Source organism: Pristis pectinata, chromosome 30 (genome assembly GCF_009764475.1).
Source record: "Pristis pectinata isolate sPriPec2 chromosome 30, sPriPec2.1.pri, whole genome shotgun sequence".
NCBI lineage: Eukaryota > Metazoa > Chordata > Chondrichthyes > Rhinopristiformes > Pristidae > Pristis > Pristis pectinata.
Window position 1 is genome coordinate 13,309,568 of NC_067434.1, and position 26,177 is coordinate 13,335,744.

The following is a 26,177-nucleotide window of genomic DNA, read 5'->3' on the forward strand; positions in this document are numbered from 1 at the left end:
TAATGTAGATCCTTTACAGACTGAGATAGGAGAAAATATATTGAGGAATAAGAAAATGGCAGAAAAGTTAAACAAATATTGTGTAAGGCTTATGGAAAAAGGCATCAAAAACATCCAGAAATAGTTGAGAATTATAGGTCTAGAGTGAATGAACGGCTGAAGAAAGCATTGGAGAAATTAATGGACTGAAAACCAATAAATCCCCAGGACTTGATCGCCTGCATTCAGTGCACTGGTTTTCGTATTCCAAAATTTCATAGACCATTGAATAATTACCATGAATTGGAAGGAAGAAAAGCTAAATCCGACTATTGAATAAAAGAGGGAGAGAGAATATGGGGAACTGTAGCTGAGTTAGCCTGACATGAGTAATTGGGAAATCATTAAGGAATTGGTAGCAAGGCACTGAGAAGATAATAAAAGGAATAGGCAGTGTCAACATGGGTTTATGAAAGAGAATTATATTTGACAAATCTGTTATTCGAGGTTTGACTAGCAGAATAGATGAGGGGAATCAGATGATGTGGTATATTTGGACTGTCGGAAGGCCTCGTGGTAATTAAACAAGAATGTGGGATTGTGGGTAACATAGTGAGTAGATCAAGGATTCATAAACTGATCACTTTCTGGTTGGGAGGGTATGATGTTGGGTGCCACAGAGATTGGTGCTGAAGACCCACCTGCTCACAGTTTAAATCAGTATTTTGGATGAGGATACTGATGAATGTAATATATTCAAGTTTGCTGATGATACTAAACTGTGTTATGTGGGTTGAGAGGAGGCTTTGGCGATATAGACAGGAAGTTGAATGAGTGAGGACATGTCGGAATATAATGTGGGGGAAAAAAAAATCTGATCATCTATTGTAGTAGGAACAATGCAGTGAAAAATGCTATACTCCAGAAGGTGGCCATATTTTTCAGAGAAATAAGATTAGATTGTCATATACACCAGGATGCAATGAAATTCCTTGTTTGCATGAAGCTCACAGAATAATAATAATTACAACTAGCACAAAACAGCAGAATGGCGCATAGATTGTAGTGCATTCTGAAGTAGGGCAAAAAGAATACTAAAGTGACGAGCAGAATAACTGCTGAGGTGAAGTGTGAGAATGTGACAGTGCCACTGGGAAGGGGGTGTGAAAGAGGCAGTTGGTTCAAAAGTCTGATAGCACTGAGGAAGAAGTTGTTCTTAAGTCTGGATGTCCGGGCTTTCAAGCTCCTGCATCTACTCCCAGAAGGTAGAAGAAAGAAAAGTGAACGGCCAGTCCTCCACGATACTACTAGCCTTCCTGAAGCAATGCCTGTGAAGGTGGACTGGATGGAAGGAAGTGATGAGTCTGTAATGGACTGGGCCGTGTTGACCACACTCTGTAAGTTCAGTCAGTCAAGAGCAGAGCAAATGTCATTCTGGGCTGAGATGCATCGGAATGCTTTCTATAGTGCATCTGTAGAAGTTCAAGAGAATCCTTGTGGACGTGCCGAATCTTCTCAGATACCTAAAAAAGTGAATACACTGATGTGCTTGAGTACTGCATCACTGTGAAGGGACCAAGTGAGTTCCTGTACTCCATCTCATCATTGTTGTTGATCTGGCTGATAACAGTGGTATCATCGACAAACTTAAAGATTGAGTTGGCAAAACTTAAAGATTGAGTTGGCGCTGTACCTGGCCACACAGTCATGGGTATACAGGGAGTAGAGCAGGGCACTGAGCACTGACCACTGTTATCAGCCAGATCAACCCCGAGGAGCACCAGTGTTGAGAGTCAGGGTGGATGAAACATTATGACCAATTGTAACTGACTGAGGTCTGCCAGGCAGGAAGTCTAAAAGCCAGTTGTAGATGGGGTACCCAATGCCAAGGTTCAGCTTATTTGGTATTATGGTGTTGAAGTCTTGAGTTGTAGTCAATGAATAGCGTCCTGACATAGGTATTCCTATTGTCAAGGTGATCCAGAGCTGAACGTAGTGTAAGGGAGATGTTGTCCTCCGTAGACCTATTTTTCCTGTATGGAAATTGCAAGGGGTCTAGATAGTCTAGAAACGTTGAAGTGTTTAGGTCCACTCCTCAAGTGGACCTGAAAGATTGCATGACATCATTTGGATGACAAACAAGGCACTCTCCGAAGTTTTTTGATTAATATTATCCCTCAACTAATGTCACTAAAATTGATTAGCTTACATTTATTATTTGTGGCATTGTGCTGTGTACAAATTGGCTGCTAGGTTTCCATCATTACGATAATGATTAAATATCAAAAATACTGTCAAGTTCTTTGGGATATTCTGAGGTCCTGAAAGGCACAGTAGAAATTCAAGCTTTCTGTGTACTCGGTCACTTCTGAGCTAAGTTTAATTTCTAACAGCTTGGGGCAGTATTTGGTATCATGATCTTTTTCACTATAATTTGTTTTAATTTTGTTGATAGACAAATAGATTCAGTGAGTTAAATTATATTTGAGAAATGTACTGTATTCATGCTAGAAATAGAAGTGTAATGCTAAATACGTTAGGGTGAGCTCACTGTATGCTGTGATTCTGTTTTGTACTGTGTAAGTACTTAGGGAAGCTTTTATGTCCCTGAATGGTAGAAACATTGACCTTCAGTGTCTGGTGGTTAATAGTATTCTTGGAAGCCAGTACAGCAGCTGCCTTTGACAAATGCTTGGTATAGCTGATGAGAATACAAGTTTGTTCATTCCCACTTACACTTAACACTGGAACTTGGCACCATGCCTATTGGTGGGTCAAATTAGTTAGTCATTTGTTGATGTCTAGACACAGTATTGGATTTTGATGAGATTATAATGCTTCTACTTGCTGTTCTGCCATTAATTTAAACAATGAAAACCTGTGTAATTTTATTATGATCATGTTCACTTGGATCTCTCTAGGTCTTTACCCAGCTTTTCTCTTTACAATATTCAGAAATTAATTGAGCCCAGTATCTCTGCTGTTCTTTCTTCCCCACCAGACAGACAAATATGAATCTAAAAATTGGAGCCCATTTTTTTCCCATCCTTTTTAAGATTCATTGGTGGAACTGAACAAGATCAAACTAGATACCTTGAGACTTTACTTTGAGTAAGGAAGTTTGTCAGTTGATGTGCTGAGTTGCATCAAAGACCAACAATTGCTAAACAAAAGCCCTCTAAGTGCTCATGAAATATTGTGCTCCTTGGGGGAAAAAAAAATACAAATGCAGCAAAAAATTATATGCATTACAAAGTGATCATTGGCAGATACATGGTACCTCCTGCTGGAATTTGCTAGCTAATGGCCAGAGCTGTGGTAATTTTGGATTGATAACACAATTTAAGAGGCAAGGCAAAAAAAACACTTATTCTAGAGGTGGCAATTGTTTGTTCCTCCAGAGTATAATTAAGACTGAGGAATGAAATTCTGTCCATTCTCAGGCACACTTCCTTCTGAGTTAATACATTGAGATCATCTCGGAGGGTCTCAAGGTATGCTCCCCCGGGTCAGCTAGGAGCGCTTAAAGTAACATATGTCAAAGCTGTTGTGTCCAAATCCAAACTCAAAAATTAGTGATTATTAAGACATGATTGCCCTGCACAAACCCAAGAACAATTAAAAGGTACACTCTGATTTTAGGAAGTGCTGAGAATGACTCTAGAGTGCTTGAAGGGTCAAGTTAGCCAAAAGCCATAGAAGTGACTACCAAACAGAAACCCACTTGCATTTGTGAACTTTATTGCTTGCCATTTTTGCCCATGGCTAATATTGGCTTAGTTAAAGACAGCACCAAAGAATTGATTCTGTTGTGTCTGAAAGGAGCAATCACTAAAATGGTGTTGACATTTAATGTCACGTGTAGGGACTTAGATTGTTTCTTGTTAGAGATGGCACTGGTGTGAATGCAACTTACAAGCCCATGCCTGAACGTTGTCCAGGTATGGACTGGTTCATTTGCTGTGAAGTTGGGAATGCAATTGAATATTCTGTGATCATCCCACTTGTGATAAAGCAGCTGAAGATTTTTGGGTCTAGGACACTGTTTTGAGAAATTCCTGCAGTGAAATCCCAGGCATGAGATGATTGACATTCAAATACTGAAACCATCTTATGCTTTTGTGCCATATATGACTCTAACCATTTGACATTTGTTATCCTCTATGAGCATTGACGACAATTTTATCAGGGCTCCTTAATACCACAGTCAGTGAAACATAACCTGGATGTCATTGGCCGTCACTCTCACCTCATCTTTTGGGTTTTAATACTTTAATCCATTTTTGGATCAAGGCTGTGATGAGGTGAGAAGCCGAGAGCTCCTGGCAAAGTCCAAGCTGTGCATGTGTGAATGGATTATTGGTGAGTAAGTGTTGCTTGATAGCACTGGCAACAATAGTTTTCATTATGATTGAGAGCAGTCTGATTGAAAAGTTAGATTTGTATTTGGCTTGATTTTATGGAGAGGACTTATCCTGGCAGTTTTCCAGTGATGCCAGTGTTGTAACTGTACTGGCACAACTAGTTCTGAGGTGCCAGACTTATGTGTAACAGCCAAGACGTTGTCTGGTCTGATAGCATTTGCTGTATCCCTTGTCCTTGGACATTTCTTGATATCAAGTAAAGTGAATTGAATTGGCTTGAAGCCTGGCATCTGAGATACTGGGAAGCTGAGATGCATTATCCACCTGGAACCCCTGGCAGAATATGGCTGCAGATACCTTGGCAATCATGTGCTGGACCCTGTTATTGTTGAGAATAAGGAGAGTCATGATGTTTCCTTTCCCTGTTGGCTGTTTAATAGTTGATGACTAGGTGTAGTTAGACCGCAGAGCTGATGCATTAATTATGGGATCACTATGCTCTATTTATTGCATGCTAATTTTGTAGTTTAGCATGCATGTAGTTCTGTATTGCAGCAACACAATATTTGCTGATTCTTATTCAAATTCTAATTCAAATTTTTAACTCTGCTTGATTCTGCTTCTGCAACACACTCCTTATTGAACCAGGTTGATCACTTGCTTTGATTGTAATGGTAGACTAAGGATTATATCAAACCTTGAGAATGCATCCTGTGATGGAATACAGGTCCTCCCCAGGTTATGATTTATGGACATCCTGTATATATGACTGAGTGTTTGGGAGACTGGCGGGATGGAGGGGAATGGATTTGCCAGCTGCTGTGGGGCTACAGGCATCTTCTGCTGGGTGGAAGTGGCCCATTTCCATGGGTCTTCTTCCACAGCGCCCCCCCCCCCCCCAAAAAAAAAACTGCCACAATCAGGGCTTGAGTCAAGCTAAGCTGAGAGTGCTGTGCAGACTCACTCACTCACTGAGTCACGAGGCCACTCTTCCCCTGCTTCTAGCTCTCCTGTCACCACTGTTTCTGTGATCCTCTCCCACACAATGTTTTTGTTCATTTCCAGTTTACAGGAGTGGATCCCTGTTGTAACCTTGGGACTGCCTGTGCTAATCTACCACTGCTGAAGTCCCTCACACCTCAGGGATACTTGCTCAGTTTTGTGCTGCAATATCTGTTCTTAAGACTATCTCATTTATCATTATGGTAAAATACCATGGAGCGTGTCCTTAACATGAAGATAGGACTTTGTCTTCACAAGGGTTATGTATCAGCTGTCACAGACAGATACTTCTGCAACAGGTTATTGTCAAGTATGTTTATCCTTTGTGTTTACTTACTACCTGCTGCAGACTCAGAATGACAGTTTCCTCCCTCAGCAAGCAGTGGTGCTATCAAGCCATTCTTGGTGATTGACATTGAACTCTCTCACAAGAATGCATTTGGCACCCTTCCAGTGCTGCTTCTGGTTGTTCAGTATGGAGGAGCATTCATCTAGTGAGGAGGAAGGTAGATGAATAGTAATGAAGATGAGATTTCCTTGTCGATGTTTGACCTGATGCCATGAGACAACAGTTGGCATTTAGATCTCCAAGTGCTAATCACTGCTATTTATATACCACTGTACCACCATCTCTGGTGTATCTGTCTTGCTGGTGGGACTGAATATGGCCAGGGATTGTGATGGAGGAGTTTGGAATGTTTTCTGTACAGTATGATTCTGAAAGTATGACAATATCAAGCTGTTGCTTATTCTAACCTAGAAAGCTTCAGAGTAGAATTAAGACTCGAGTTAAGAATTAAGAGGAATGAAGTTCTATCTATTCTCAGGTATGCTTCCTTCAATAATGCATTGAAATCACCATGGTGTGCTTCCCAGTTGAGAAACTGGTCCCCAGTTGTTTGAGGAGGACTTTGCAAAGTCATCTGAGCTGGGAACAACTTTATCTGAGTTCAGTGACTAAGTGAATGCTGGGTGCTCTGTCTGGTTTTATGCTAATTCTGTTTTAGCATGATACTTGTAGCAGAAATAAATGTCATGTTGGCCTTTTGATTGGGTAGTTAAGTCTGCAATATTGCTGTGGGTCTGGAGTCATGCAGAGGATGAACAGGTAAGGATACTGGATTTTCTGCTCTGAAGAACATTAATAGCCAACCACCCATGAACTTCAGTTTTCTTAAGTTCAAGGTTATTTAATTATCTGAATTTAAATTTTATCATTGCCGTGGTGATATTTGAACTTGCACCTCAAGATTGTTGGTCCAGTACTCTGATAATTTAACCACTGTTGCACCATCATATTCCCTTGCTAATGTAAAGTTGGTTCCACTTCAAACTTTGCATATTTTTGAATTTTAGATCTTTTTGTTAGATTTATCTGGTAACCTGATTTTTCAGTCTGTTGTCTATCAGGCAGAATCTGTAAAGAGATCTTTCTTCAGGAGAGTTCTGATGAAAGGCCACTGATATGAATGAAACATTAACTGTATTTTCCTCTCTCTAGATGATGCCTGACCAGCTGAGTATGTTCAGTGTTTATTGTTACCATTTCAAATTTCCAGCATTAGTGTATTTTGCTTTTGTTCCAAAAAATAGGTGACTTTTGAAAGAAAAAAGATCATACAACAGTTAGTGTCAGATATTGTTTCCACATAGATACTTCTTGCAAAAGAAACACAAAATGCAGCAACAACAGAGGGATCTCCCTGCTCTCTAAGCCAGAGATGGTCATTGTAGCAATCCCCCTCAAGTGCCTCCCAATGGCCAAGGGGTTCAAATTGTGGATTTTGTCCTCCTAGAGGCACAATGGATATGATCTTCAGCACACAGCAAGAGAAGTACAGGGAGCAACAATATACCTGACCTTTCTTGATCTCACAAGTACCTTTGACTCCGTCAATCAAGGGGAGCTGTAGTTCTCAAGTTTTGCTTTCTTTGGAAATTCCCCTCCATCTTGTATCTGCTGTATAATGGCAAGGAAGCCATGATATTATCCAACAGGTCCCCAATCCAGTGTCAAGCAAAGGCTGCATCATCACTCCAACACTTTTCTCATCTTTACAGTCCCTTGCTTTAGGGACTGATTAATGGGGTGCAATTCTTGTCTGCTTTAGTTGTAAGTGCCATCAGTGAACAAGTCACTTTGAGAGAATTCTTATAAGGCAGAATCAGCTCAGTGCTCTTCATTTCAAGATATTGCATCCCTGTCCTATCACATCCAAAAAAGCACAGAGAACCCTCTGTTGTCCAGTACAGTCTTGCACATTGAGTGTAATACAGTACCAAATTTTCATGCAAAACAAAAATGCACCAAAAGTTACTTGAACACATAATAGCTCTTGGTCAGATACTTAAGTAGCTTAAGCTGCAGGTGAAGTTTGACATTTCTGAGCATTTGAAGCCCCAGGTCTGATGCTCCTTAAAATATATGCTTGCCTTCATAGTTATTTAAAATCATACAGTAAATCTTCTCAGTGTTAACTTGCTTTTTAAAAAAAAAAGTGTGCACACCATATCTAGTTCTGTAGTTGCGCTGGAAGTACTTTAGTTTTCTGAAGAAAATGTTTATAATGGTGGTGACAAATTTTAAATATCCCTCATTCAGTTGAAAATCACAGCAATCCCTTGCGAAGTGAGTTGGATGAACTGGAAGAGGAGATTAAAAGAAGAACTAAAGAGGAGGAACTAAGGAGAAAGAAACTGAGGGAAAAGGAAGCAGCAATGGTATTCAATCCCCGGCCTAGCAAGTTTATGGATCTGGATGAACTTCAGAATCAGGGTGAGTGTTTCCTTGCTGTTTGGTCTGTGCCTATAATACAACATTTGTTTGAAGTGGACATGAACAAAATCGAATTAATGGCTCAAGCTTCTAAGCCTCTAATAAAACAATAGCAACAGAGATCTGTAGCCTGCAGCAGTACTTTTAATTTTGACGTAACTGTTGACTTGTGCAGTTTTTGGTGTTTGCCTGTTCCAGTTTAGAGAGCTACTAAAAATATTGTGCTCCTTGTGTTTTTGGTACCATCATTATAGATATTCCTATAGGCTCTTCTGGACTATTGCTGAGTGGTCTGGTATTAATGTGAATGATTGCATTTAAATCCATTGATTTCTGAATTTCACTTCATGCTGGTCTGGTCATAACATGCGATCAACAAAACAATTAAAAGAATAATGTTAGAGAGATTGTGTATAATTGCTACGGAAGGTGAATCTCACAGGAAGAGCTCACTCAGCTTGGATCTACATAGCAGAACCTTGCAGCAGGAATTAGTTGCACTGGTAAATTCCCACTTTGCTTTGAAATGTGAATGACTGGCTTGCAAAATAAAATCTTCTAATATGGCTAAAAGGAATCTTACCAGAAAACTATTTCCATGTTTTCATCTGTATGCTCTCTACCAAAATTTGTGGTTATAAAATTCATGCATGATTGGGGGGGAGGGATTTATGTAAAGGAGAATCAGTAAAAAAGGACTGCCTCATCTCAGTGTAATGTATTTTGGTGTTTTACAAGGATTGCATTTACGTGCATTTGAAATGTGTCTTTGAATTGGAGAACTACCTCCATAATGAAGGTTATGTTAACTTGCATAATAGTCTTAATGAAGCTAAGATATTTTACTTGTGTTGTTTTACTGTAGTTAGTCATGATTTAATGGCCTTGAATAAATGCAAATGTGGTGACCTTTTAACATAAATCCATTATTTATTCTCTCCTCATTTTGGACCATTTCCACATCTTCCTTATTTCCCCAAATTGACCCTATAATGTAAATTGGATTACTCTCTGGTAGTTTCCTTTCTTTCTGCTTTGATAGAGCTGTTTTAATGTTACAGTTTACTGAATCATCCAAAGCTGTGTATTTTGCAGAATTGGAGTTGGTGTGTTCTTTAGTGCAGTATGATCCATCCACCTAGCATTAATGATTTTCCAGATTGGAATTTGTTTATTATTGTCACTTGTACCAAGGTACAGTGAAAAACTTCTCTTGCATACCATTCATACAGATCAATTCATTACACAGTGCATTGAGGTAGTACAAGGCAAAACAATACAGAATGCAGAGTAAAGTGTCACAGCTACAAAGGAGATTGTGAGGTCAAGAGTCTATCTTATCGTACTCTGGAGCCATTCAATAGTCTTATGAGAGTGGGATGGAAGCTATCCTTGAGCCTGGTGGTACATGCTTTCAGGCTTTTGTATCTTCTGCCCGATGGGTGAGGGGAGAAGAGAGAGTATCCAGGGTGGGTGCGGTCTTTGAGGCAGTGAGAAGTATATACAGAGTCCATGGAGGGGAGGCTGGTTTCCGTGATGTACTGAGCTGTGTCCACAACTCTCTGCAGTTTCTTGTGATCTTGGGCAGAGCAGTTGCCATACCAAGCTGTAATGCATCCAGATAGGATGCTTTCTGTGGTGCATCGATAACACATTGTTGGGATTCTACTGCATTATTAATGTGGTTATTTCTCCAAAAGTGTAGGGGCAGAGTTGGTCTCTTTTGTATGCACTACAATTATATTTATTATTCTGGATTACGAGATTGCACCCATCTATTCTGGTTCCTTACAGATCATGTGACTTTTCTCATAGTAAGTAGTTTGCAACAAAGATCATTAAACCATACTACGGTCTACTCTTTTACGTTGCTGTCCATTTAAGGCCACCGTATACAGATGGCTGGGTCTGAACTTAATTGCATTTTGGGGAGGGAAGTTTGTAGACTGGAATATGTTTATGAATTTCTCTTGCCAGATAAACGTAGCAGCTTGAAACCTTTAACAAAATAAGGATACTCAAAGCTTTTAAAAAGGTGAATTTATAAATGTTCAAAGTGAAATCTTTAGTTTGAAAGAATTAGTTCTTGGTTAATAAATTTCTGCCAGTGCTATGTCTTGATATTGCAGTAAATGTTTAATTAAGTGCATGTGGAAAAAAAATACCCTGGTGTTGCTTCTGCAGGGAAGACTGACAAGTTTGAGAGGTCATTGCAGGAGGTAGACTCTCTGTTAGAACAGTCTTTCCGTCTTGAACAAAAGGATGACTTGGCTGCAGCACTCAATCTCTGCAATGAAGCTGTGTGTAAGTAACCCTAACTGCCTCTGCTGCTCGCAGACTAAATGCTGTGCTAACCAGTTATGAAATCCTGCCCACTATTATCTGTCCTACACTTGGCTAGCAACTGAACCAAAACTTGTTACCCATTTTTTTTCTTTATGTGCATGTCAAATTCCCAATTGGAAATTCTACATCCCCAAAAATTGTCTTGAAATCATTCCATGAAATACTTTATGGAGAATTTTTGTTTTGAAATGATGATTGAGTATCTGGATTTTCTAATTTAATATATTATTGAGACCAGAGTGTCTTGTCATTTTAATTGTTCAGAACAATTCATAGCTTTTTTTTAATGTTTATTCTAAAATTCACTTTTAAGGAGAAACTGTATAAAACAGTTTATTTTTAACTTCTCTTTTGGTTTAAGCCAAAGATGTACAAAATTAATTTATTTCTTAAATTGCATTGACAATAATGAATCTAACTGCTAAGTTGAATCTTGTTTGATATTGATTGGAAAATACAGATTCTCAGTGCTGCAAATTAGGTGAACATGATTGCTGTTTATTGCACATTTCCTTCACGCTTTTGAGCATTTCTATGTCTGTGAACACTTTTAATTTCATTGAAGAGTTATGTTTGTGCTCACTCCCTTTATTTTGGTTTTTGCTTAGCTATGTGGAGTCATGTGTATTCTTAATAAGATATGTGACTCATTAAGCATTTGATGTGACATTTGATAAGTCCTTGTTTGCAGAAAACATTTTTTGTAAGTAATCAGTATAACAATGCTATTACAAACACCGCTAACATTTCATCAGCACATTTTGTGAGTTTCTCATATCTCTATTTTACAACTGCATGTTGTTTGGGTCTGCGTGTGCATTTTTTTTCTGCTGTTTTGCATTTTAGCTAAACTAAGACTTGCTATGCATGAAGGCAATACCATCACACACAGCAAAGCCCTTGCTGATAAGAAGCTGCATATTTGCATGAAGAAGGTTCGAAGTCTGCAGGAGAGCATGCAACAATCCATCCACTCCCCTCCACCTGGGGACCCCGTGACTGAATGCAAAAGGTAGTATCTTTAGGATTAAGAGGGGGCAAAATGTCAGATAAATATAGTTTAAGCATAAAGGAAGCTATCCTATGGAATAAAAAACTAGCCTCATTTAAGCAAAATACACAATGACCACAAAGTATTTCGAAATTTTCTCAAGGTGCCATTTATAAAAAGAAATCTGAAGAACCTCTGAAGTACCATGGCACTTGCAATGAATTAAAGGGGATTGCTTCTTTGGATCTAAAATTCTAATAGAACAAATATTAAGTCATGCATCCATAATTTTATGTGATTTGAACAAAGGGCTGTGTGGTGTTGGCCACCTCTTCTGAGGTTTGTTATGATTTCTAATCCTTTAATCACAGCATTTGCAAAAGGTCTTTTGAAATGTGCATGGAGACTCCACTGTAGAACATCTGTGGTTTTCATTTTCTCATGAATTTTAACATGAGCTGATTTCAACCTTTCCCTTAAGTTGAATGCAAGATTATTCTTTCTGAAATAAATTAGATGCTGATAGAAGATTTTAAATGTAGAGATTAATTAAACTCATTTGTTGGCAGAGATAAGCAAGCAATAAGTGTGTTGTGTTGGCATTGAATAATATTCACAATTAAAATTTGGAACTAATGCCATTCTTTATTTCAGTATGCAGGCTGGCCAGGTCCAAATACTGTTAGCATCAGAGAGAATAATGGAACCCATCAGTGAGTCAGACCACAGGCCAAAATCTTCCCCAGTCTTGCCAGCCTCCCATCACCAGCTACAAGTCCAACATGCACCCCGGTTACACAGCCCTCACTCCGAATCGCATGACCAAGCTTCCGCTTCATTGACTTCTGAACTGAAACGGAACCAATCTGCCCGATATACCAATGAGCTTCCATCCCTTCGCAACTCCAATTGGGTTCCAGGGGAGAAGGTGGAGGAGAAATGTGTAAGTGGCACAATGGATATTTGTCAGGTGAAAAATAATGATGAACCAATGAAAGAAGAGTCATTGGATTGTTTTCCACTCAATTATAAACTGAAAATGAACAAACATGGCTCCTTGCCTGTGCTTACTGCTGAATATGGAGACGTAAGTCACACGTTTTCATCACCATCTCCCCACAGTCAGGTGTTAACACAAAAGGATGAAACACATGTGTATCCAAAGAGCAATCCTCATTCTGTGTATTTCAATTCAAGGCAACTTGAATTGAACACAACTGACACCAGTATATCTCCACGTACAACTTTGTCTTCCACGAACTTGAACTGGTTCCCTGCACCATCTTCTACCCATGAATCGCACAGAAGCGATTTGAATCTGGAGTTCAACTCAGTGATTGAAGGTGTCCATTCACCGAAGATCAAGATGGCAGTTGATATGGGTAATGTAAAGTCAATGGCAGCACAGATTCAAAGATTAAATGCCAAGCTGGGCCAGGGAAGTGATGATGGCAATTATAAAAGAACGTATTCCAATTTTCAGCCAAAGAAAATTGATCAGGAAGTATTGCAGCTACCTCTGAATATTAATCAACAGGTAGTGATTCTTCAGGGCATGGATCAGTTGGACAGTGCAAAGTGGTCTACTGACAGCTTATATTCTCCCCAGGTTTCAGATGGACCTTTAGATTGTAAAGCTGAGATGTCTGTTCCTTCCTACAGAGCAAAGACTGATACTGTTGCAAGAGATCTGAGCTGCCACTCTGGAGGATCAGGTTTTTCATCTGAACCTCTAACAGATGAGGCATGTGAGCAAAGACACCTAAATACTATCCAGTCACTTCTCAGAGAAAACTTTTCTAACAACAACTCTGAGCCAATGAGACAGCAGCTTGAGTATTCCACGAGTCCTTCTGTAGCTGTAGACCAACGGATTGATGATATTAGAAAATATTATGTGCCTCAGTCGGATTGCCAAAACAGTGAACAGCAACACTTGCATGGTAATCAATGCAGTCAAGAAAGCAACACACATGGTCATGGGCAACAAGTGCAGCTGATCAATAGTAAAGATCAGGACATGCAGCTGGAGTTTTCAGAGTTGGAATCCCTCTATCAAGCAAGTCTGCAAGCTTCCGAGAGTAGAAGATGCCTACCAAGTAGACAATTGGCTGAGAAGGCCACCAGGCAAAGTAGCACTAAACCAGGTGAGAAGATGCAATGCATAATGAGCAAAAGATACCACTTCCTATTTTATGCAAAGTATGACAAAGTTTGTATGTACAGTTTATGGTATTTGGTAATTAATGGCCAATTACCCAAGCTTTGAAGATCTTGTTTAGGCTCTTAAGAAGGAACCAGTGAGTTTGCTGAGAGGGTACAATGACATAACAGTGCAAGATCGATTAATTTGCTAGTTTACAGTAAAACTTGGATTAATAATACAATTTCATCATTACTGGGTTTCCTCCTGTCTGCTTCACTATTTTGGAGTAACTTGCAAATTATTCAAATGAAACTAGACTGTGCTAAAGAAGAAAAATCCTTGATTTCCCTGTCTCCATATTTAGTTCCACCACGGTTCTACTACCTCGCCCCTGGATAGACACATTATGTACCACTTCCACCCAGGGTAGTGTGAGCTGCTGTCTACACACACTTCTGCAAAAAAAAAGGCCACCCTTATTTGCAAACTACTGCCTCACTTTTCATCTCTTTTGCCTTAAGTTCCTGAATACATTGCTACTAGCCAAATCCATATCCCATTTTTATACCTGATTTAGTTCTGGTTCCTCCAATCAAATTTCCACCTATAGCAAAGCAGTAAAGCAGCCCTGAATAATGTCATAACTATCATCCATTTTGATCATGACCACACTTAATCACTCGTACATTCTGGACTTGTCTGCATTTTATAAAATGCTCAGTCATGCCTTCTTCCTCCATTACCTTTGCATCACTGTTAATCAATTTCATTATTTAACTATCAGTTGTAAATGGTCCATCTCGAAATATTGGCCTTTCCTGTTTTTTCACAAATGTGAGAGTGACTTGCTGCTATTTCCAGAATTTTTGTTTTTGAGATTCCTAGCATCTGCAGCCTATGGATTTGCAATATTTGTAAAACTTTTTTTTTCCTCTCTGCTTGTGTCTTTAGCTCTAAGACCAGCATCAGTTTTATTTGAATTTATTTCTGCTGGATTGCCAGCAGGTTGTCTATACTTGGATTTATAGAAAGGTTGTATTAAAAGTGATGTATATCAAGTACATCTTGTTAAAGGGGTTGGAATGACCATTTGCTTCAGTGGAATGATTTGAGTAAAACAATTCCTAATCTCGTATGGCTTAATAAAAATTATGCTGATCTTGAATAGCTTGAAATTAAGTTGAATAATCTAAAATTCTGCCTATTTAGAACAGATTCTGATATGTAAAAAAAAGTTTTTGTTTTCTGTTGAAACGGAATATTTTAAAAACACCTTTGCTTTTTCTTATATGTCAGCCCTATATCTCTGGCAGAGTTGGGAAGAGCACTTAATTTCTGTTTCATAATTCATTCCCAGAGCCTATTGCAGATACCGGTTCATCATTTTAATAAAAACATAATTAAAGTCATTAATAAAATTGTCAAGCCTTTTCTCTAATGCTGCATTTGCAGACTGTAGGCATGTATGCATTTTCTCCCTTGCATGCATTCATAAATGTGGTCTCAAGCAAAGGACCCCTTGCACACTGCCTCCCTCCTTGATCCTCACTGCCCCCTGTTTTGCTTAGGTTTCCAGTTCCTGATCTCAACTTCATTCTTGGTCCACGTTCCCAATCCCTCACTCTGGGTGCACAACTATCCACATTTCCAACCCCACCTCCACCTTATGTATTTACCTTTTTATCTAATTTCACATGGACTGGCAAGCCTACTGCTGTGGACTAACCGTATCCATTGACTAGTTGTTAAGAAACACTGGACTGGAATACAGATGTGACCCGAAGATCCAGGGCCATTATCAGAAATATCCATGAAATTTTCTAGATGTTATAGCAGGGTTTATATAGAATTACTAGGATTAAGTGATATCTTTTGTGGGATTTTTGAAGATACTAATTAAAGAATAAAATTGTTCATTATTATGGAATAATAGGTCACCCATTGAAGACCAAATTAATTAAATGCATATTTCTAATTATACTCTGTTATTTTAAATAAAAGAAATATTAATGTCTTTGATGTTTGTGCCACTAGTTTCTGCACTATATGTTACAAGAAAACACTCCTCTCTGCCTGAAAGAGGGCGATCAAAGACTCCAACTGCAGAGATTGAGCGCAATGCTTATCGAGCACCTGTACCAGTGAGCACAAAGGTACTGAAAACTTTGTAAGACATAATACTTTTTGTCCCTTACCTTTTATAAGTTGTCCAGAGATGCTGTCTGACCCAGTGAGTTCCTTCAGCGGCTCATTTCTTGGTTTTATAAATGTTATTCTGAATTGAATTGAATTGAAGTTATTTTTATCTGCTTTTATTTGTTATACAATGCCCTATGTTCGATCATTATTGGTTTCTCTCAGACAGTCCATGTTTAATTGCAAGTGAATAGTACAATGGGGGAAACTGTGCACATGTACCAAGTAAAAGGAAAATTTTGTGTAGTCCTGCATTGCCAATTTGAAAAATATATCTAGCTTTTTAAGAAAAAATTTGATTTATCTAAATTTTTCCCTCATCAGTGGAGATATACCTCCTGGCTGCAGCAATATTGCCTTTGGTGGCTGAACCATTATGCTCTCTAAATTTGAGGCAGCGCTCTTCCATCACTGCAGTGGCCTCTATTGGGAGGGTGGTTATAACGATTAGGATCAGTATGGGAGCAGGTCGAAGCTGCCTACCCAATGGCGAAATCGTGCCTACTTGTTGCTTGATTGGGCAAATCAAGTTAAGCATTAATAGGCAGCACCAATCTTCTCATGAAACCTACAGAAATGAAATTAAAACAAAACTGTTGAAAATACTCAGCAGTTCAAGCTGTATCTGTGGAAAGAGCAACTGATTTAATGTTTCAAATCAATGAATTCATCAGAACATTGTAATTGAGCAGTTTCTATACTGTGATGAATACATTATAAGGCTGCTCAAGAAACAGCCATTGATATTTAAAGAAAATTAGTCAAGGTTAAGCATTTGTATGCAGTTACATTATTGGATAGCAGCTGCATATTAAATGTCTTAATTAATGCATGATCCAAGTGCATTTCAGAGCTCTCCCATAATCTTTGGACTGTTCTCTAGTTTTTCACTTCTAAGTATTTATTTGTACATCTAACTTTATAAGGTGCATTTCAATGAGCTTGCTCCAAGAGAAAATGTGGAAAATGACAGTTACAGTGCAGAAAATTTCCGCCGTATCGCTCGGAGCCTGAGTGGAACCATCCTTGCTAACAGAGAGAACCCTGTGGTTATTCCTCACAGTATAGTAAGTAAAACATCCTGCAGCAACAGGCAACAAAGACATAAAATATTACTTTCTGAATTAACCCTTAGTGAATTAGATAATATAGCCAAGAATTTAGAGGAATAAGTTTGAAGCAGTTTATTTCCTTTTGTCTTTCTTAAATGTCTCTTCATTTTGTCATGTCCACTTACGTTGCAAGGAAACAACAACAACCCCGAGAAAAGAAGTGGAGCCTCGAAAAAGATCAGTCAGTTCTTCCTTGACAACGTCCCAGGGCCCCTCCCCTGATCCTCTTGTATTAGCCTCTTACCCTCAACGTCATCCCTTCCTACCAGAGCACCTTTTGTCTGATCCACTACAGCCCAACATGTCTGGTGATGCAAACAGAGCTTCAGGTAATCCTGTTTCTACAAAATGCTAGCATTTGCATCTTCTTCAGTGTAAGTTTGTCCAGCTAATGTTTGCACATTGTAGTGCTTCAAGTACTTAGTCTTAAAATATGAAATTATTGATGTGTTGAAACTGTTGACTGGGGTCTCTTAATATGGCTTTTGCAATATAAGACTTGCTTAGTCGTTTGCTGGCATTTAACATATGCCAGTAAAACAATATTATTTTTGACAGGTCTGTGGTATTTGTTTTTATACTATGGTAACATTCAAAATTATTAAACGGCTAGAAACACATAGCATTCTTGCTGTGGATTAAATCTGATACATCATGAATGACTGTAATGTTACAGCATATAGGGCAACATGGTGGCTCAGCAGTTGGCACTGCTGCCTTGCAGATCTAAGAACACAGGTTCAGTTCTGACCTCGAGTGCTGCCTTTATGGAGTTTGTGCATTTTCCCCATTAATGCATGGGTTACCTGGATGCTCCTATTTCCTTCCATGTCCCAGTGATGTGCTTCGTGTAGGTAAGCGGCAAAGTAATCAAAAGATCTACAGCTAAAGACAATATCTTGGAAATTTTGTGGAGATTCTTGTGACCTGCTGTTACTTCAGCAAATGATGGATTGCAGCAGCTATTTCTCTAAGTTTTCTATCAGTTATGATGAATGATTCAGTCTGAAGGTCTTGAGTAGAATGTAGTTATTGCTGGTTTGTATCTGATCAGTATAATGAGTTTAACTTGTACTATTTTTTTGGGAAAGCAGACAAGAACATCGAAAAACTTCTGGCTGTGTTTGACCGGGGTGAAGCTCTCAACCACGAGAACTACCAGAGTGTTGCAGTGAACTATGGTACTCTGCCACGCTCACAGAAGAGATTGACTTTAGGACAGAGACCCATCAGAAAAGACCAGATTAATGTTGAAAATGTAATCAAGCAGAGACCAACTCGAGCAGTTCTTCCTGATAAGACAAAGGTAGAGCAACTTTGCAAAGTTCCGCCTCGCATGATGTCACTGAGTCAGCCACCGCACCAAACCAAGCCTGAGGTGCCTGATGGTTTTGACACTTTTCCTGTGCATTACAGACTGGGACATGGCATTGGCCAGAACACTTTTCCAAAAAGCAACAGTATGGCAAATACTTTGGACCCTCAGAAATCCCCTTGTCTTAAGTCTTCACGGTCCAACATTCCAGGTCCAGTCCGTCTTGATGTACCCCCTGATGAGGATTGGAGGAAGGCAGTTTACACCCAGTTTCAGCATAGTGATAGGAGTTTTCCCAGCCGGACTGTTGCAAGGACCAGTGGTACTGGTGTGTATACAAAGTGGCCAGCAGCTGAACAGGCTACTTCACGGCCTGCCACCAGGGGTCGCCCATGTGCTTTATGTCAGCTAGCACTCACAGATGCTGGTGAGGTCTACTGCCGGAACTGCAGTTTGTATATGGCACGATTTAAACCACGACACTGACCTTTATGATCAAGGTCAAGCCAAAACCAATGATGGGTTTCACAGCAATTATCTTAAAGTAGACTAATGCTAGGACTAAAGACTGGTACTGCTACTAACTGAATGTATAGTGACTCTCTAAAAGTTGTCAATTATCAGCTGTGATACTGAGAATTAATAATGCATTTAATAATTAGTATAAATGAAGGCTAAAGATGGAATGTATTTAAATTATAAAACTCAAAATTAAAAATTATTCAGTTATTACTTAGAAATTAAGTTTAAAGTTCTGATGCTGGATGTAGCAACTGCACTGCTGTCCTGCAGATGTACATAGTTATTTTTTGCAATATAATCCTACTAACCAGTCACTAAACACTGATAATTTGGATCTTCACACTAATGTGAAATGTGCAACATTCTCTACTACGGTATAATGATCTAAATGCATTTGTGGTTTACATGTTGTCAAGTCGTACCAGAAGTTTTCTGATGTGATTCCAATGTACAATTTAATTCACCTGTTTAGCTCCATTTAAAATTAATTGTTGAATTATTTTGTATTAAAGTAAGTACAAGGAGGGCCACCTTTACAATATTTCTTAACAAAAACCTCAAATTATGTGTAGGGCTTGGTGGTTCTAACATCTCAAAACAGTGATCTTAAAAATTTAATTCTGCCTGTCAGATATTTGAAATAATGACATAAAATAGTCAACAGGCCAGGCAGCAGCACTGTAGAGAGAAAGAGTTAACATTTAGGCTAACTCTGTTTCTCACTTATCAGATGCTACCTGATCTGCTGAGTATCTCCAGCATTTTCCATTTTTGTTTCAGGTTTTCAGCATCTGCAGTTGTTTTTCTTTTAGGCTATGGATGTTTAATGTTTTCAGCTAATTTTTTTTCTCTCCTATTTTAGCAAAGGTATTTTCCCATTTAATGTAATTAGGTTATTGGTTTTACTACAATAATGGAGTGAGGAATTGATTGGATCAGTAAGCTTCTGTAGAATCAGTTATTCTCCAAACCCTGTTCATTCTTTCAATGTGTGTTTCTGCAGCAAGTGACTGTCAACCTCGTGTGCAGAAACTATCAGTTGTTGCATTCGAAATGTATTAAAAGATAAACTTTAATGCAGATAAATTCAGCTTTCTGTGTAGGTTTAATACAATTCTAATTTGTTTGGTTGCACACTTCGCTGCTTGCCAATTGTGAACCAGTTTCTTTTTCATAACACACATGAAGGAGCTAAAACACATCGACATTTTCACTGTCCTGTTGAAATGTATATAATAGAAACTGTATTTGACTGTGTGTCTTATGTGAGCGTATGAGCATTGTTTCATTGATGGCCACCAGGATGAGATGCTGCTGTACACATAGAATAATGTAGGATAGAAGTTAAATGTAATTATTGAAGTACTTGTGTTCTTGGACACTGGGCTTGAGTATGATGATGTGGAAAATGAGACAGAATGTATGAAGATCGGATGATTAGAAGGAACCTAGAAGGCAACAAGCTGGTCATATTCAGAGGGTTCCAGTCAACCATCATCTGCTGGACCCAGGAGCTTGGCTCTGATTGTCTTCAATGTCCTCCTACTCATCTGTTATTTTTATGATGTGTATTATTATGCTTTGTGGAAGTTTGTAGAGCCTTGCCAATATTCCAAACTGCTGAACATCTGTGTGAAGTATCACCAGTAAATGCTTACTATAAGCTGTTGTGATGTTTGCAGATTCATGGAGGTAATTGTGCCACTGGTGAAAGGATATAGCAAAGACTTTTCTGCTGTTCATATCCTCATGTATGTCTTATAAGATTACTGAAGACAAAAGTTACGGGTGTACAGTTGTGGAGTTGAAGATTTTATTGTAGAAAATGGTTTACAGATTTTTACTGTACTTTCATACTTGTCTTGCTTAGAAGTGCTTGATATTATTGCTAATGTATTCTTGTTAAAATGTGTACAGCTTTTACAGCCTTCGAAATGTGAACTGGAAAATTTATGTACCAATTGGTATTTAATTGCAGTGCTAGGAAATGCAACTCATATTTTTGCAATAAAGTATCCAAATGTGCTTATAATTGTCATTGTTCTAACCCTGATATGGTGCAAAATATTTTTCTCTTTCCTTTTTGTCAACTGAGATTGGCAAAGGAGGGTTTTGGAGAGCTGAACAGATCATGTTGTAAAGAGGTGATCCTTCAATTATAAACATCCCAAAGGACCTTTGCATTTAAAGTGTAGTCGCTTGTTATGAAGGGCAATGTAGCAACCAATTTTCACACACAAGGTTCCAGACCAACACTAGGTAAATGACCAATTAAATTATCATTAGGAAGTCGATTGACATCTAAATGTAAGCCAGGATACTGTGAGAACCCTTAGTTATGTTAAGGAATATTTTCCATGGTTTCTGAACACCAATGAGGTCTTGGTTTGTGTTTTGTCTCTAAGAACATCATTCTCCTTCAGAACTGTACTGTACTGTAAGTCTAATCAGAAGATTGATCCCAAATAATAGTGGTGGGGTAACAGTTAAGTTACCACACTAAATAATCCATTGACCCAAATTCAAATCTACAATAGTAGCTGTGGAACTTAAATTCACTTTTAAAACTATCAGATTGTCAGAAAAAGTTATTTGCTCAACAAATGTCAGGGGAGGAAATCTGCTGTCATTACCTGGCGTGGCCTGTATATGCCTCCAGACCCACCAACATGATTGACTATTAAATACCCTCTGAAATGGCCTAGTAAACTGCTCATGTCAAAGACAGTAGGAATGGGCAATAAATTCTGATCTTGTCAGTAATACCCAGATGTCAAAAAAAATTAATAAATTTTAAAAAAGAGCTGTATAACTGAGGGAAAATTGGCCATGCTAGTAAACAGTCGTGTTTTACCTCTGAGCAAGATTTGGGGTTTATTTTCTTGACCTTAATAAATACAGGAGTGTGTTTCACACATCTTGTATTTCTTTGTCACACACTGCTTAGGTCAAAGGACAAAGGTTCAGGGCTGCTCGTCACATTTACAATCAGAATAAAGTGTTAGGGTGATTTGGCATGTAAATGTATGGCTACTAATCTGCAAGGAGTTTTAGCAAAGCTAATTGAAATATATTGGGCTCAATTTAGGAGACAGATGTATGCATAACTACCTTAAATTAATGGACATGTAGCATGACTGCCTTTCCATTTGGATGTTTCTGCAATCATTAGGGTATTGTAAATAATATAGAAGTAAAAATGTTTTAAGTTTTTACTGGCCTGTTAAAATAATAAATACTAATATCTCATACCTCATAATCTGCACTTTATATTTGTTCATAATGCCATTGAGGAAAAACTGTCAAATGTAAGTAACAACTATGATATTTTGAGATCTCATTTGTGACTCAGCAGTTTTTACTCTGATCATAACAGCTAGGCTGACGTCTTATTGCAGTGCAGAGGGCATGCTGCATTGTCTTTGTGGGCTTTTGGAAGTACTGTCTTATGGGTACATAACAGATCACTGGACACTTCAAAGAAGCAGAGAGAGTTTCCTGATCAATATTTGTCTCAACCAACATTGCTGAAGCAGACAATTTGATCTGACTGCAGTTTGTGAAATTGTGCTGTCCTGTTTCCCACGTTACAATAGCGACTACTTTTCAGAAGATTAAAGAGCATTTGAGGGTGTAATGAAATTGTGCAAGGAAGTTCAAACTATTTTCCATTAATTTCATTTAATTATTCCTCCACCCCAAATAGCCATAGCAACTTCATTAGAGGGAGTGGAAGGTAGAATGTTCTTGTACATTTTGATTCATGCACACTTGCTCAAGCAGGTAGTAGGTGATCTAGTGGTCCAGTAACATCTGTCCAGCAGTGCGTCCTTGATGAATGGCAAAGCCAATCATTCTTCCTCCTCCTTGCTGTATTGGTATCTTTTACAGCCTTCTGACCTCTCTACCGTGTACATTTTTATTCTTTCCGTTTGCTCTTATTACTCTTAGTACAATGGTCATCAAGTGTTGCAAGTACAGTGCAACCTTGATATATTGGTGTTGGGAAACAACTTTGACACCTATGTTGTAAGAGAAATCAACAATTACCTAATTTTGGAACCCCTCTTCAAAGATCTGCGCTTAAGTTCCATTGCCACAACATGGCTCCATACCCCAATACCCTCACCCATCAGAAACGTACCTCACCAATACACAAATACCTTCACAGGCTCGACACGGACAGCTTGAACAGATTTCCCCAATGGCCAACCCCATTCTCTCCACTCAATCTCTATTGCTGTGTCCCGCAGTTACAATTTGTAGAACAGATCCCCAGCACTGGATTGCCCATCCTTTAGCAGAAGCAATTGCTCCCACCTCAGTACTGCTGTCATCAGAGGGACTGTTATAAATGTCTGTACCATTCTGCTGTGAATATTACTACCTCCCTGTGACCCTAGAATAACTGAGGTGCAGCTGAACATGGGTAGAACACTGGGAACATTGGAACCATAAAAGCTTATGTAACTACAAAGGAGACAAGTGCACACACCAATTCCCCCTTGGAAACCAAACCAACAAACAGTAATTCTCCCTGGAGAATGGGACCCACATACATTGACTTTTACTGGAGTACAGTTCCACACATTGATTCTCTCTGGGTGACAGGTCTAAAGACATTGACTCGCTGGGGGACAGGCCCACACACATTTTCTCTGGGATACAGTTCTACATGCACTGATTCTCACTGTGGTAAAGTTCCACAAATATACACTTGCCCTGAGGTAGGGGCCTCACAGATTGTAACACTCACTGGGGTACAGTTCCACATACTGACTCTGAGTGGGTGACATGTCTACAGACATTGACTCACCAGGTTACGGGTCTCACAGACACCAATTCTCATGATTTCTTGCTGGTCTATAGTAAATTCATTTGCCACAACTTTGCTCAATTATTTTATCCATTACTTTCTCTATGTAACTATTAGCTTCACTGCATAATATTATGAAACTAGAGGACTCAGCAACATAATGTACCTACGCACAGTGGACTGCAGGCCTTGCCTTCTATATCACAATGAAATAAAATATATCCATCTTGGGGAACACAACAATATTCAAGATAAATCTGAAACAGACAGATTATATCTTGGCATTCTTATCGTCAGACATAGCAAGATGTCCTTGTACCTGAGCTAGCTCTTTGGTCCTTTTCCAATTTGCCCACTGCCCTGCTCTTTCCCCATGGATCTGCAGTTTTTATTTCCTTTTCAAGAATTTACCCAATTGCATTTCAAGCAGTCTGCTCTGGAGCATAATTCTTTTGCAATCCAATGTCACTTCTGGTTATTTTGTCAGCATTTAAAATCTGAGTCCTGTGGGTATTGACCCTGACCGCCTGCCTGGTTAGTGCAGTCACGTTTTCACTATTTGCCCTCCCAGCTGCTTTAGTTTCTCCACAAAACTGAAGTTGATCAATATTCATTGAATATCAGTGAAGTTGATATTAAAGTGAAGATCTGTTTAATCCGTGCTTTCTCTGGGGATCATTCCATTCTTCCAGCAGCAACATACAAAATGCTGGAGGAACTCAGTTGGTCAGGCAGCATCCATGGAGGGAAATGGACAGTCGATGTTTTGGGTCGAGACCCTTCATCAGAACTGGAAAGAAAGAAAGGAGATAGCCAGTATAAAAATGTGGGGGGAAGGGGTGGAGCAAGAGCTGGTGGGTGATAGGTGGATCCAGGTGAGGGGGCGGGAGAGTGGGAATGATGTAAGAAGCTGGGAAGTGACAGGTGGAAGTGACAAAGGCTGAAGAAGATGGTATCTGATCGGGAGAGGGCAGTGGACCATGGAATAAAGGGAAGGTGTTCACCAAGGTATATCATTGCAATATAGAAAGCAAGGTCTATATTCTACTACGTGTAGGTACATTATATTATTCAGTCCTCTAGTTGAAGGGGAGGTGGAGAAGCAGGTGATTCCATTCTTCCAAACATGTTTGCTTAAGTTGCAATCTTCGTTTTACTTAAGTTCCTTGCTTGTATACTCACTCCCTTGCATTCTTACCTTTTAGTTCAAGTGATAGAAATGAAGCATGTTCATTGATGTTAAAATGGTATTAGTTGAGTCCTACTGCGGAACGAAGAAAGGAGATGCCGTTCAGAAGTATCTTTGATGGTAGACTTGTCAGGGGAGGTTTAGGAGATAACATTACCCATCAATCTCTCCTATCAAATTTGTCGATTATTATCATATCATAGAGTCATACTTCATATCATACAACTAGTCCGTGCCGACCATTACCTTCTCACAACCTTTAACCCAGTTGTAGATGAGTGGAAGTAAAAAGATTTTGTCTGGCCTGATTAGTTGAAAGAAAATAAAATCACCTTGTATTGTGTTGATAAACTAAAAGAACTCAATCATTGAGGTGAAGGTGGTGTTTGTCAAATGATACTGGTAATCTTTCACGTTATCCTCGAGTGTAGTTTAATGCAGGACTTTTGCTGTTGAATGTAATGGGACAGTGAGTAAGTTTCCTTTCTATATTTAATTGTTATATCTTAAAAGTTGTTAGTTGTCACTTCCATGCAGGTTTAGCAATCGTAAATAGAGATTCCAATCTTTTATTTATAGGAACCTAGAAAATAGGTGCAGGAGTAGGTCAGAGGTGAACTTGGCTCAACCTTTCAACACAACAGTTGGTGATCATCCACTCTACTATCCTGTTTCCACATTCTCCCCATATCCCTTCATCCCTTTGGCACTAAGAAATAGTTCTACTCTTTGAATATATTGAATAATTTGGCCTGCATGTCCTCCTGTGGTAGAAAATTCCACAGGGTCACCACACTTTAGGGCAGATATTTCTCCTGATCATGGTCTTAAATGGCATTCAGGATCTTCCCAACTACTAAGTTGGAGTTGAATTTCCACTTTTAAGAAGAGCATGTCATCCTTTGCCTCATCACCATCACAGCTCTCCCCAACCCTCCCCAGTGTCCTTGCCTCAACCACAAAGGGCCCATTAATTTTTGACATAAAGAGCAGCCTTTCATAAAGGTTCTCCACCAGGAATTGTTCCAGCTTTTCCTTTTATAAGAATAAACTTGTTAATTCCAGTTTTAATTACAGCTCCAGTTCACCATGCCTACCATGCTTCTCTGTCTCTGGCAGCTGGGTCCTAAGGTGTCAACTCCATCATAGAATATTAAATGGAAGATGCAACAATTGTTATCTAATGATGAGGTCTCCTGATTAAGAGATCTACTAAAAAAGATCATAAATATTTTCCTCACTCTGAGTGAAAATATTTTCATTAGCATTATTGGCTAAGTAGACAGACATTGCCTGATACATTTTCAAGAGGTGGTTGATAAGTTCTTAAATTCTCCACAGGATTGATGCTAAAGAACAACAGTTCTCCCAGAATCAGACCACTTCTTTCACCTAAGTTTTCCACTACCTTGCTCTCTCATGA

The 26,177-nt window shown here is 39.0% G+C and overlaps 1 protein-coding gene across 6 annotated transcripts in view; it reads left to right on the forward strand.

Moving 5' to 3' along the window:
* The window catches only part of usp54a (ubiquitin specific peptidase 54a), a 100,699-nt gene extending 79,925 nt beyond the window's left edge, over positions 1–20,774 (forward strand). For 4 of the 6 annotated variants that reach the window (XM_052041565.1, XM_052041561.1, XM_052041562.1 and 1 more), the window contains 8 exons: positions 7,948–8,121; positions 10,306–10,425; positions 11,314–11,479; positions 12,113–13,605; positions 15,639–15,757; positions 16,727–16,867; positions 17,046–17,241; positions 18,007–20,774. In XM_052041565.1, coding sequence (XP_051897525.1) covers positions 7,948–8,121; positions 10,306–10,425; positions 11,314–11,479; positions 12,113–13,605; positions 15,639–15,757; positions 16,727–16,867; positions 17,046–17,241; positions 18,007–18,713 — 3,116 coding nt within the window. In that variant the 3' untranslated portion in view covers positions 18,714–20,774. Of the gene's footprint in view, positions 1–7,947; positions 8,122–10,305; positions 10,426–11,313; positions 11,480–12,112; positions 13,606–15,638; positions 15,758–16,726; positions 16,868–17,045; positions 17,242–18,006 lie in introns of those variants that run through there. The other 2 variants (XM_052041566.1, XM_052041567.1) reach the window with 2 other exon arrangements.
* The last annotated feature ends 5,403 nt before the right edge of the window (positions 20,775–26,177 follow it).